The following is a 13,281-nucleotide window of genomic DNA, read 5'->3' on the forward strand; positions in this document are numbered from 1 at the left end:
CTTCATGGACTTGCTGGAGGAGTTTTTAATTGTTAATCTGGAACGTGCTTTCAAGCTGCTGCTCCACTGCTCTTTGATGCATTCCTTCCCCGTCTGAATGCAGTACTTGTTCGTGCATAATTCTAGAAAACACACACTGTAAAAACATGCTGACATTGATCCAGACAGAAACATGAAAGTGGAAGACTACTGTTGAAAAAAGAAATGGAACAAGCACCAGCCCAGAATGTTGATGTAATTAGTCTACATTGAGAACAACATAGTGCCGTGTAACTACATGACGGAGCTGCAAGCAGCAAGCAGCAAGTGTAAATTAGCACCGACAAGAACATTAAACTCAGAATAAATCACCTTGGATGAACATTCGCTATGTCCAAATGTGATGGGTCTGCCAAATGGCATTACTTACGTGAACAGTATCTCTCCGTGCATGCAAAAGATAAAGCTGACATGACAGGGGAATCGGGAGTCACATGAGCAAACCAGTTGCGGTATCCTCAAAATGCATCTCTCTCCTCTTTCAAGCTTACATTCACAGCCAGTAACCTTGTGGCAGTCTGTCAATGCATCTGAGTCATTGCGCTCAATAAACGTAATAAGACGCTTAGCTAAAACATTCCCTGGTTAATTAAGTGTGGCTTTTCGCCTCTGTGCGCCCCATGTAATGAGCGCATGCGGTTTGTGAGATCACGGTTGTTTGGCGGCGGAGCAGGCGAGAGATGTCTGCTCGCAACCTGGGGGCAGCGCTGGGAGAACGGCTCTGTGGAGAATCCGGGGCTTTGTGAGTCAAGCGGACCAGATACGGAGTGTGAAATGTTCCCAGGGGGCACTCGCAAAGCCCCTCGCAAAGCCCACTCGCTCTTAAAACAACCAATACCCACGCCTCCGTCCTTACAGCTCTAAACTGTGTCAGTGCTTCTAAGATACGCATATTAGTCTTGTGGAAAAACATGTCAATGCACTGTAAATGAAAGCAGCTGGTATGCAGATAATGTCTAGGAGCGCGCCACTGTACAAGAATTAAAACACAAGTGTAAATATGCCCCACGAGAATGGAAAATTGCCTATTTCAAAATGTAATTTTGAGGGGATAATGAATGCTAATCCCTCTGGCGTGTGCTCTTTTATCATGTGTCATGCATGTATTTAACACAACATACAAGACACATTACATGTCTGGATATGAGCATATTTGTACTCAATGCTACCATAATGCATAGCTGGGCTCCAGCCAAAGACTCAAAGGGGGAGCCCAGAACGACTTGTGTCGGTTAATTCATGAACAGATGATCAGCAGCTCTGAATCCAGGACTTTCAGGCTCTGTGACCTCAGCTGTGCTGCCTCATGTTTCGCCGTCAACTTTGCAATAAAAGAGAATCTCTGACTCTCAGGGAAAACAACAGGGGCAGAAGATTTGATGCTAGCTTTGCTGAGCAAGTATGAGCAGTGGGGCCAGCTGTTACTGGAGATATGCAAATTATTGTTCAAGGTGTAAGTTGGATCCAGTTTTAGTATTTGGGGCGTCCTGAAGAAATGTGGTTAATAATGAAACTAAGTTAAAAAGACACCAAAGTCCTAATCAGGAGAGGAGATGTACTTTCATAAGGTTGGGAGGCAAGAGAAAAATGGTCAAAATAAACTTCAAATGACTTCTAGCCCCGGGCATGAGTCAGAGGATTTCTTACACTTCACATAGTGTAAGGATCGTTTCCTCTAAAATTTGTGGAATACCCCATAAGTTGAAAAACTGACCTAGCTGGGAGGTGTGCAGGCCTTGGCTGGACCTCCTCCTCCTGTCAGCTCTGTGCTCCCAGGCCTCACAGCTGGTCTCCCCGTTGGAAGAATTGGAACTCAGGGTCCATTCCGCTGGGCTGCTCTTGTCGTGCGGCAGGGGGGTCCTGGGGCTCTGCGGACTGTGCGGCGTCCGGTGGCCACTCCTCTCGCGCCGGTTTGGCGGTGGTGGAGTCAGGGGCAAGGGCTTGAGTTCTTGGTACTGCAGCGCTAAATCCAGGAGCGGTCTGGGGAGCGGCTCAGAGGTGGACAATGAGATGAGATCGTCCACTACTGGGGGGTCTGAAATGAGGGGCTTAGGGGAGGAGATCTCCAGTTCATAGGTGGTGCGTTCATCTAGGGATGGGGGGTTAGTCCGAGGGGGCACCCTTGGTGGCATATCAAGGCAGCGACCCAATCCTACTGAGGCCAGGAGGGAGGCACCCCCGAGCAGGGCCTGGTGCGTGCCCTTAATCAGGCCACTGTGGGAACCCCTCTCAGGCCTGGGGGAGCCAGCTGGGGAGGAGCCACCTTCCTCGCTGCCCGAGTCTCCCTGAGGTAGAGGAAGCCGCAGGCTGTTCTTCACTGAGGAGCCTGCAGAGAGAGAAAAATGATTTTTTTACATTTTAGAAAGACAGAGAAGGAGAAAGAGACAGAAAAAGAACACTCAGTGCATTTATTAATCATTTAGCGTCTATTTATAATTCACACCCATGCCAGTGTGAATTATAACACCAGCTAATGGAAGATGCAACTGGCGTTTAGGCAGGTGATGGAGGGCGCCGGTTACCGTTCTGTGCAGTGGGAGGGGTGGAGGGTCTGTACTCCTCAAAGTCTTCCTTGGTCTCTCCGTTCTCATTGCTGTCTGACCCCAGGAGCTTGGCTCTCATCGAAAGACTGAAAGCGACAAAAATGTAAGAAACACTGAAGCGTGGTGCTGAACTAAGTTGAGTCCTTGTAGACCCTAAATGTTCACATGTTAAAGAAAATGCTGTACCTGCTTTCCTGTGGACTGAGGCGCAGCACCTTGGGGCTTTTGGGACTTTTCGGGCTCTGGGGCCTCCAGTGGGGGCACAGCCTCAGGTCTCCATTGGATTGTTTGAGAGAGGACGCCTCGAGAGGCCAGACTGGGCTCAGCCCGAACGACCTGCTGTTGTCACTGGGACTGACTGCAAAGAAAAAGGGAGAAAAATGTAAGCGGGCACATTATCAGTATGCATGCCACCCGGCTGTATTCTAATGAGGTGAGTGAGGCATTTTTAAAAGGCATCTTTCACAACAACAACAATTAAGGCAGGCCCACACTCGTCTCCGACACGGTGACATTTAACTGACCCCATGGCTACATTTCATGAAACTTCAACAAGTCCCGATCTCTTCTAAATTGTATGACGATGACGTCATTATAGGGGATTCAGTCTATTGGGCAATGTCAGAATGGTTTACAGAGCAGGAGGTGGAAGGAAGGGAGGAGCATCTCTTACTCCAAAATAAGCAGGTACTGTATGAGCAGGTTTTTAAACTGGCTAAAAGAAAGGAGGGATGCTGATTGAATCCATTGCATACAAAAGTCAGATGTTAGTGGGTTTCTGGACCAATTGAAAAGGGACTTAAGAGAAGATGACAGGAAGTACAGTGTGCAAATAAAAGCTGTGAATTTCAAATAGCGTTCACACTCTTTACCTCCCCATGTGAACAGTCAGTCATGCACAGACTGGGCATCCTGCCACAACACCTTGCACTCACACTTTTTTACCCTCACACCCCCGACAAATCCAAATGGAACCTTCTCGACACACAGGCTGACAGGTCTGACAAAGGAAGGGACTAAAGTGGAAAAGAGAACTGTAAAAAACTTTAAATCTATTGTTTTTATTTCTCAGAATTCTAGCGACGCTTATTCCCAGTGATTCCCTCGCTCGCTCCAGTCAATTCCATCGCGGCTTCAGAAATTGCAGCTAAGCTCTCTGAACGGACAAGTCGTTCTGTTTCAATTGGCCTGTACTACAATCGCGGCGTGGCTCGTGCACTTTGCCTCCCATCTCTCTCTGACACAATGTTTTTCAAAGCATCCACAGAAAGTCAGTTGAGGGTGTCAGGGTTGCAATTTCTCCAATATCAAACTGGGGCTTGAAAATAGAAAAATCCCCAGCATTTCCTCTGTAAACACTCCCTTCTCTTTTGCAATTTGTCATCATCTTTATTTTTACATGGTTGTAATGTTTGTGAATATTTCCCCATTAGCTCATCTACTCATCATAAGCCCTGTATTGCATTTCTACTTCTGTTATACATTATTAACAAAGGTGATATTCATTTGCTGCTACATATCAAACAAACATCTGTGCAAACTGCAGATGTTGATCCGGTGTAATGTTAACTTTGTTCACCATCTTAGTTTTGGCATGCATGCTTGTTAGTGAGTTTGACAGGATTATAAAAAAAACTTCTCAACTGGTTTCCATGATATTTTGTGGAGGGCTGAGGCATGACCCACGGAGGAACTCATTAAATTGTGGCGCAGATAGGGATCTGGAAGGAGATCCACAACTTTTTTTCCCCCACTTACTTTCTAAAGTATCAGTGCAGAGATTATTAAGAAAATATCTGTAGAGTGCTATTGTCAATGTACAAGTGAAAAGTTGTGCTGCTCTGGATAATGATCTGGATTCTGTGATTAAAAGTAAGTGTTTTTAGGGGGTGTTGTTTTTGTTCAACTACACTATGGTAGCAAGTATTTATTTCAACTATCAGAGAATGGATATTTTGAAAAAATATGAGCAGTTTGTAGAAAATGTCTGTGTACATATATGTATATATATATATATCTAATGCAATACATGTTTATGCTGATAATAAAGTGGCCAACCAGCCTTGGAGGAGGTATGGGCTCTCCACTCTTCGATATGTCCGGAGAATTGGGTTGAGACTTTCTGCAGAGTTTGCCTTTCACATTTTACACAATGCAGCAAGAGGTTCTCTGCTCAGACGCCTCCACAACAACACAGAAATGTGTTCAGGTGAAGGCAGGGGCAGCAGGCAGAGGAAGAATGTAATGTATTAATTCTGCTGCAGAGAACACGTGTTGTTGTTTAAATCACATCGACACAGGCGTCAGCCCTTATCACCCAAACCTCTCTCGACAATTTCGTCTGTGTCTTCTATTTGTTTTAAGAAAGTCCAGAGGATCGCTGAAATTCAGTGCATGTCTGAAAGCTGCTTTGGTTTGAGGGTATTTCGTCACAAACCGATGCGTGGGGTGAATGTTAACTAATCATCTATATCTATGTCATCCTTTGAATATCCAAATTATGTTCCCATCAGGTAAATATCTGGATATTTATCTAAATGAATGAAAATATTTGGGGTGGCGCTTAAGAAAAATTCAGGGAACCACTCAAGTCAACAGGACGCTTTTATAAAGGATGGCAAAGAATTGTGCTTTTAAGTGCTTTTAGTAATCAAGACTTGAAAAGCCCTATATACATAAAGACCATTTATCATTTAGACCCTGTGTTAACTTGCACATGACAAATGAGAGCTTGAACTCAGTTTGATCTCAATCAATGCAAGAGCTGTTGAGATATTCAATTCAGGACAAAAGCACGGGGTCGACCAACTGACAATGCCTTCATTAGAGCCACAGCACTAGCTAAATTGGAGTAATAATGATAATAATAATATGGGTAGCATATACAGCAGAGGATGTACATGCACAGTACATGTAGCAGCCTTTATACCTCAGGTACTGGAGGTGGAATGAGCACCAGTGAGACAGTAGCTAAAACTAACCCTGCTACCATTGCAAAAATATATGAGGGCAGCTGTAACCATTAGATAACAGATGCTAACTCTTGTACTCCCAAATTAAAATATGTCCCTGAAAAAATGTGGGATGATTTAATTCCCTTGTTATTGAATTCAGTAGAATCGGGCAGAATGGGAGACTTGCCCTCAAAGACGATCGCTCTGTAGGTTTTTCCTGTGCCAGCCCCTTCACTAACTTGTATTCACTGAACAAAAACCTTGTTGAATGGAGCTCTGTGCACTAAAGCAAATCATTTTGGCAGTTCTCTAGACAAATATGTTTGGAAAGCCGCAGCAATAAATCACTGCTTTCTACTCAGAGGGCAAGCATAAATATCCACTAAACACAATTTAATGACTGGCACACTCTTGGCTTAGTGATTGCCATTAAGGGGAGTCATTAGGAAGTAAAGAAAACCAGCCCTCTATTTAATGAATAAATGAAGCCGACAGATGTTTTGGATTTACTAACCACTTTTACAGATAAATGTTTCACTGCTGTTTGTGCCTTTATGCCAACCCCCGGTGGTAATTGTTTAGAAAAAAAATCCCTTTCACTGCCTGTTGCTGCACCACAAATTTCCTTTTGGGTTTTGTTAAGACGGCCCGTGACCTACCGCCTCCAGTTTCCCCCAGAAGGAGGCTCGATCTCGGGGCGTGTGTCTGCGAGCCTGACAAGCGGAGGAGCATTGTAAATCTCTGCCACTGCTGCAACCCTTCTCAACCCCTTCTCCTGCAGCAGTGAATTCCTCCCAGCTTATTTTTAATTCAGTCAACCGCACTGTAGCCACTACATGCATATAAAAACCGGGGAGCGTTTCTGCATGGAGAATACAGCTCCATGGCTCCCCCCACTGCAGCGATGGGCTAACTGCAGTCGGAGTCAGGCTGCAGTGGGAAAGAAAGCTGCTGAGAGGAAGTCAGATAATATTTGGACTGGAACAGACTATTGAAAAGGGAAAAGGGTGTGTGTGTGAGAGAGAGAGAAAGCATTAAGCCAGGGAAGGGTAGAGAGAACAAGAGGGGACCCACTGGGAAACAGGGGAAGACAAAGAATTCGAGTGGGTGGTTGAGAGCACATGAAAGAGTATTTGAAAACTGAGATGTAATGTTGCAACAGAGTCTGTGTGTGCATGCAACAAGGCCAGAGATAAGACATTCATTGTTTTTTCCAAAATGTCTCTGGAGGCTCACACACACACACACACACACACACACGTGTGCGCATCCAGGACAACAAATGCCTGCACTCACGTTGGATCGCACGGAAACGTGGGCCGAAGGAGGGCGAGGAGCCTGAACCCAGATCAGGAGAGTTCCGCCTCTTCTCCAGGCCGGGGGATGCTTGCACTGTAATCTTATGGATGAAGTCTGCAACAAAAACAAACACACACACATTTATATAGATATATATCCATTCCAGTCTGAATGTCGACATGACCTTGGGCTGGACACTGAACCCCAAATTGCCTGAGCTGTATCATCGATATACGAGTTTTGAGAGGTGCTGTATGAATGTGTGTGGGAATGTGCCTTCTAGTGTAAAAGCACTTTGAGCGGCCGTTGTCAAGAGAAGAGCTATTTAAAGGCCATCCATTTTACCATTCCATTTACACACAACTCTGGGTTTCCTCGCTCGACTTCACATTCATACACGCCAAAGAGCTGTCAGCTGTTTTGAAGGTTGCAACACTTGTGTTTAGGTTCCTTATTTTTCCCAAAAAGCCTTAACTGGCTGTCACGACAGTTTCAGAGTTCTCCGGTAGATTCAGAGCAATACATGTCTCATCTCAAAACCTTACATTGCATGGCTAATTTCTGTTAAGGGATCGAATGGCAGGTAACTGCTAGCCAAGGGGTAAAAGAATGCTACTGCCACAAATACTACTGCTTATAACAAGCTGCCTAGCTTAAGTGCTTATTAAGGCTTAGTTCAATTTAAGGGCACTAAACGTTAATTTAGGCAAAGATATCAGTCAATTCAAAGGGAACAGACTTAGACTTTACTAACAGTGACCAACGCAGCCAGGAGGGAAATTATTAAATAAATTATTTTCTCAAATTAATTTGCACGTGAAACATCAATTCCCCCGAAGCACTAAATCATGTTCTTAAATTGCATATTTACCGACATTATCAAGTGCAATGGTCTATAGTGAGGACAGAATGAGATATTGCTATTAATTTGAGGTGCTGAGTTAATTGTGTGATTTGCCGTCACAACTTCATTATTCAACTGCACAGACTGTACACAAAGAAACACACACATCAGGCCTTATAGCAGCTCCTGCGATTGGTTAGCATTTGCTTGTTGAACTCTTGACGGTTTTGATAGCTAGCTAGCAAAGTAAGATCATCTTAAGAACTGTATTTTGTTTAAGTCCTAGAATGTATGTAAAGACATGTACATGACAGATCCCCAAAAGTGAAGCCAAAGGATGGCCCCCCTGGTGGCTGTATAGAAGTATAGGTCATAAATTCCTCCTCCTCCATGTTAGTGTATGGGACATGGCCCAAATCAATACACACATCAAATTATTTCCAACAAAGATAATTTCTGTCATGTTTGTTAGTTCTTATCACGCTGATGTAGGTCCATTGTTTGTTTTTTCTATAAAAACTGGGCGAAATGTCATGATTGACAGCTGAGACTGACTCGTGATTGGTCCAGTGCGTTTATCATCAGGACCCAATACCACGGCTCAATCCCCTGATGGCTACAGCCTAGACTCTGTCTCCAAATGAAGTCAACAGTGCGAGATAACAGCGCTGCTCTCTACTATATTTTGTCTTTATTTCTTGATATTGTGAGGAAATTTAGATAAGTTGTCCATCTTAATATAGAGTCTATGGTTCCAGTTAACTGAGATGACTCCAGCCAAAACATGAGCTACAATTTTACAGTTGGACTTCATATAATTTTACTTTTATTTCAAATGTGCCACAGCCACACACCAATGTTGCTTTCGCTCTATTTCTCGCAAAAATGATTTGTTTCTATTCATATTTACCCGCTATATAACCATGACTGAGCCAAAATTTGCAATGCTACAGAAAAGCCTCAATGTCTTTTATCCTTGAATCTTCATTCTTTCCATTTCTTTTCCTGGCTCTGATGTTTTTACTCTAGCCTTTTAGCACAGCCTTGAGAGCATACCACCCTGCACTTCACGACAAATACTCTCCGTGTGTGTGATGAAATAAAAAACATTTAAATCTTAATTCCTGAAAAATAAACAAACTGGTCACGTTCTCATACATTTCAACTTTTTGAGAATATGTGATAAACTAGAAGTTACTCCAAAGGGGGCAAAGAGCGAGACTAAAACAGGATGAAGTAAAATAATAATAATCATTGGTGTAAAGAGGAAAGGAAAAAAGAAAAGGTCAGAAGTACAATAAAAAAGACTAGGGAGGAGAAGAACAGAGAGACAGAGAGGGAGAGAGAGCGAGAGAGAGAGAGGCCAGCGTATCCATAGACAGGAAGTGTAGAGGCGTGGTTGGCTCACTCTCCCCTCTCATCAAACCCCCACCACCACATCACTGCCCTACTGCTGCTGGGAAAGGCCTAACCACAACACACACGGACACACACACGGACACACACACATTCACGCATGCTTGCTCAGCCCAAAATACACTCGCACACACTGAACCCCAGTTGATGAGAACTGCAGCGGCCCATGTGACTTTGTGATAGTCGAGGATACATAAGGAGCCAGCAACCAGCTCAGTGTGACAGGGAAAACAGCAGCAACAAGAGAGCGAGTGGGTCACTGCAGACACTGCATCAGCAAGTCAGACCTGTGAGATCAATGCTTTAGCTGTATCTTTGCCAAGTTATTGCATTTTTTGTGCTAAAAATATAAGAAAACAATTTAAAAGTTATTACATATATGCAGCACCAAATATCATGAGTCCAGCCCTGATATGAACCTGAAGCAAAGCTGAGCTAAAAACCAGTTGCACCACAGAACCCCCCCCCCCCCACACACACACACACACACACACACACACACACACACACACACACACACACACACACACACACACACACACACACACACACACTTCCTCTTCAGTGTTCTCTTGCATTTTTTTTAACTTTTGTTGTTGTTTTTATTGCTTGTTGAGTCTGAGCCAGTAATGGCTCTTGGAATGGGATTTCTCGTCAAGACTGCAGGCTGACACAATCCGGCTATATTTGTTTGGGACTGAACAAATCAAAGACACTTCAAACACACACAGACACACACAGACAGACACAGACAGACACAGACACACACCTTGGGGCATGCTGATCTTCTCGCCGTTCTTGCTCTTGAGCTTGTGCTTCTTGAAGGTGCCCTTCCTCTTCTTGACGTTGGGCTTCTCCTGGTTCTGGTTCAGGTGGTGGATGAGGAGGCTGAGTTCGCGCTCGAACACGTCCTGCTCCCACTGGGCCAGCTGCTGCTCGCGCTGCCGCAGGAACTCTTCATGGGACTTCTGCTCCAGAGCCGCTCGCTTCAGCTCCTCCTCGCGGCACCGCAGCTCCTGATGGAGGAGGGGGGAGCTGTTTAATATTAGCAGGGCCCAGATCATGCTTGACGGAGGTATCGCAGGTTTACGGTCCCATCGCCTCCTGGGTGACAGTGAAGTTGATTGCACTAAAACATTTCATCAGTATTAATGGCAAGATGACGAGCAGCTTCTGTTTGACATTTAATTTGATGTCACACAGATTAGTGTTTGATCTAAAGTGTTCGGTATATGGGCTCCTCCTCCAGGGACCTTACATTAGATACTGTTCCAACCCAATAAAAACAAAGATTAAAGTAAAAATGAACATCCGAAACTAAAATGAATATTTCTTTGATGTGCCGTCTGTGGAGATGAATTACTTCAGGTATGAATGTAAAAGTGTATCGGCGCAAAGATAACTGCTATTTCGATTTATTTATTTGTATATTTATCTAGTGATGCATTTTACATTTAACAGTTTGATATTAGTGGCCTTTCTAGGAAAAACTGTAGCAATAATATACTCCCATGATACGCTTTAATGGATTTATCTATTAAAGGTAGAGTTGGTAATTTGTTTCTGAAACCCTTCATGTCCCAATAGCATTATAAAAAAAACGATAAATGCTGTTGTCTGTGGCCGTTGCAGGACTTTAATTGACAAGACAAACATTTTTTTGCACTCACTGAGCATGACCAGAGTGTTAAACCAGTGAGGAGATAGTCAAGATAAGTCAGCTTCTAGCAGGAGTTGAGAATTCTGGGTAGCTGAATGGATCGCAAGGATCATTGGAGAAAACCAGGTACGCGAGTGGCTCGCACGGTGCCTCTTACCTTCTCTTTAGCCCGGAGTTCATCAAACATGTCCTTGATCTCCAGTTTCCAGTCCTCCTGCAGGGAGTGGAAGGAGTCCTGTGGCATCTCTTCCTTCACCTGCTGCTCCAGCGCCGTCAGCTGGGCCAGGATGGAGCAGAAGTCGGGTCTCAGGTGGGGGTCCTGGTCCCAGCACTCTGTTAGAGCAGACTCAGTCAGACAGCGGGTTCTACACCACACACTCGCACTCTTTGGGTTATTATCTCTACAGTTGCATAGGTTTCCTCACAATGAGAAACAGGCATTAAGGAGTTTTATGTTGGAGCAACTCTAATCCTTCTGTGTCCTTAAATTACTATAAGATGTATTTAGTTCGGTACCGAGTGGAAAAATGTTGATTCCTCAAAACAAAATGGAAAAATCTTGCCTCCACTACAGTTTCACTTCTTTGGACATTTGTCGTGAATCAAGGGACGTGAAAGAAGGAAGTCACTCAGTGACACACACTGATCTGCACTGGAAAAAGACCAGTTGTATCACCCAGATACATGTGAAGACCTAAAATCAGGAGTTGGTTATTTCTGTTAATTGAAGGAATATTCTGCAGCAACACCTGTCGTTTGTATTTTTCACATATTTCAGACATGAGAGTGAGCCTGTGTGAACATCTGGAGTCGGATTACTCTTGTGGAGTCGCTTACTCAAAGTGTCACGCTTTATTAACTGGCTGTGAGGGGTTTCGCATAATTTGCTGCAACACTTGGGGCCTTACAAGCAGATCAAAAACCAATCCAACAATTAATTAATCCTCTGAGGTGGCTATCGGTGGTTTGTGTGCACTGATCTCCTCTATGGATACAGTGGTAGAAAAACAACAAGAGGGGCCAAGTGGAAAGACTGCACACAGCGTCTGCTTCAAAGCAATCGTACGTTCGGTAACAAGCAGTTAACATGTTAGGAGGTGCCCAAGGTGACAATTTCTTTTTAACTTGAAACTAAACAAGGGAAGAGCACAAACAGTTACAAACACGCTGGTGGCCCCAGCACGACACACTTCCCCTGCACAGCCGAGTTATTAACATACAGGAATTTGTTTGCTCAATTTCAACCCAGCTTTGGGGAAATGGAAAGAGAGCATGCCGGGGACACCAACGATCACACGCAGGAGGACTCGCACACGCCACCGAACGGAAAGCAGCGGTGGCACGAGGGCATCCGGTGACATTGCTAGACATGCGAAAAGGTGCGCCCCCCCCCACCTGACATGAGCTGAGCGAAGGGTTCGGGGCACGTGGAAGGGATGGGCAGCGTCAGCTTGTTGACGGCGACTCCGTAGGCGACAGCGAGTCCGTCAATTCCTTTGTACGGGGACTCTCCTGTTAGCAGCTCCCACAGCAGAACACCATAGCTGGAGAGGGGGGGAAAAACACACCACAAGGCATGAGACAAAATTAGACACAGTATATCATTTCACAAGAAGCATCATTATGCAGTATTTTGCAACACATATAGCTCTGAATTCTTTGGACTTGATGATACACTGGAAATTCTTTGAATCAAGCTGCTGTACTACACACGCTATTCATTTCAGCAGTCTTTGTTACAATGCCCATTCCTGTTTAAAATACTTACTTGACCGCCGCAATATGATAATGTTTTCATATCTATAAGCTGTTATAAATACATACTTCCTGCAGCTGCTTCACTGAAGGGGCCTTACTGTAAATAGAATCACGGCCGATCATGGGTTTTTACTGCAAAAGCAGCTCAATAAGTCTTAAATTACCAGAACCAGGATTATCTGAAATATAGTTTAATCCACATGTTGCTTGCAGACCATTCAACTCAATGTTTGGGCATCAAATCTGAGTATAGAGCACATTACACTTCCTTCTTTCACCTCCACATTAGGCCTTACATATTCATTATCATAGTAGTGACAGAAGAGAACCAACAAAAATTTGCATGAAGAAGCACGTGCTGGCAAAGCAGGGCGAGTTCATGAATGCCGGACATGAGCAAACACAAGTACACACACACACCAGGGTTCATACACATTTTGACCGATGGATTTCCATGACTTTTCAATAACTTTAAACCAAATTTCCATGACAGAACATTTTGTGAAATCTTGGTGTATAAGCGAAAAAGTGACAAAATTTAAATAAAATTTAAACTAACAATGAGAATTCTAAGGCATACCTTAAATGGCACAAACCTTAAATGACACAAACCCAAATGTACCTGCTTATATTTTGAGCGTATTTCTTTAAAAGCATATGAATTATTTGAAAATATGAATATAACAAATTTACATGACTTTTCCAAAACTTTTAGGATTTTATTTTTTTCCCATGACTTTTCCAGGCCTGGAAAAACACATTTTAAAA

General features: G+C 43.9%; 1 protein-coding gene across 2 annotated transcripts in view; it reads right to left on the reverse strand.

Annotated features, from left to right (window-relative positions):
* The window catches only part of LOC128429777 (mitogen-activated protein kinase kinase kinase 11), a 44,723-nt gene that overhangs the window by 9,421 nt on the left and 22,021 nt on the right, over window positions 1-13,281 (reverse strand). For both annotated transcript variants that reach the window (XR_008333903.1, XM_053415563.1), the window contains exons 3-9: window positions 12,151-12,299; window positions 10,913-11,088; window positions 9,865-10,111; window positions 6,833-6,949; window positions 2,769-2,940; window positions 2,562-2,668; window positions 1,754-2,365 (exon numbers count right to left, since the gene is read on the reverse strand). Coding sequence is in view for 1 of the 2 variants with exons in the window: in XM_053415563.1 (XP_053271538.1) it covers window positions 1,754-2,365; window positions 2,562-2,668; window positions 2,769-2,940; window positions 6,833-6,949; window positions 9,865-10,111; window positions 10,913-11,088; window positions 12,151-12,299 (1,580 nt within the window). In the remaining variant the exon portion in view is untranslated. The remainder of the gene's footprint in view (window positions 1-1,753; window positions 2,366-2,561; window positions 2,669-2,768; window positions 2,941-6,832; window positions 6,950-9,864; window positions 10,112-10,912; window positions 11,089-12,150; window positions 12,300-13,281) is intronic.

Source organism: Pleuronectes platessa, chromosome 23 (assembly GCF_947347685.1).
Source record: "Pleuronectes platessa chromosome 23, fPlePla1.1, whole genome shotgun sequence".
NCBI lineage: Eukaryota > Metazoa > Chordata > Actinopteri > Pleuronectiformes > Pleuronectidae > Pleuronectes > Pleuronectes platessa.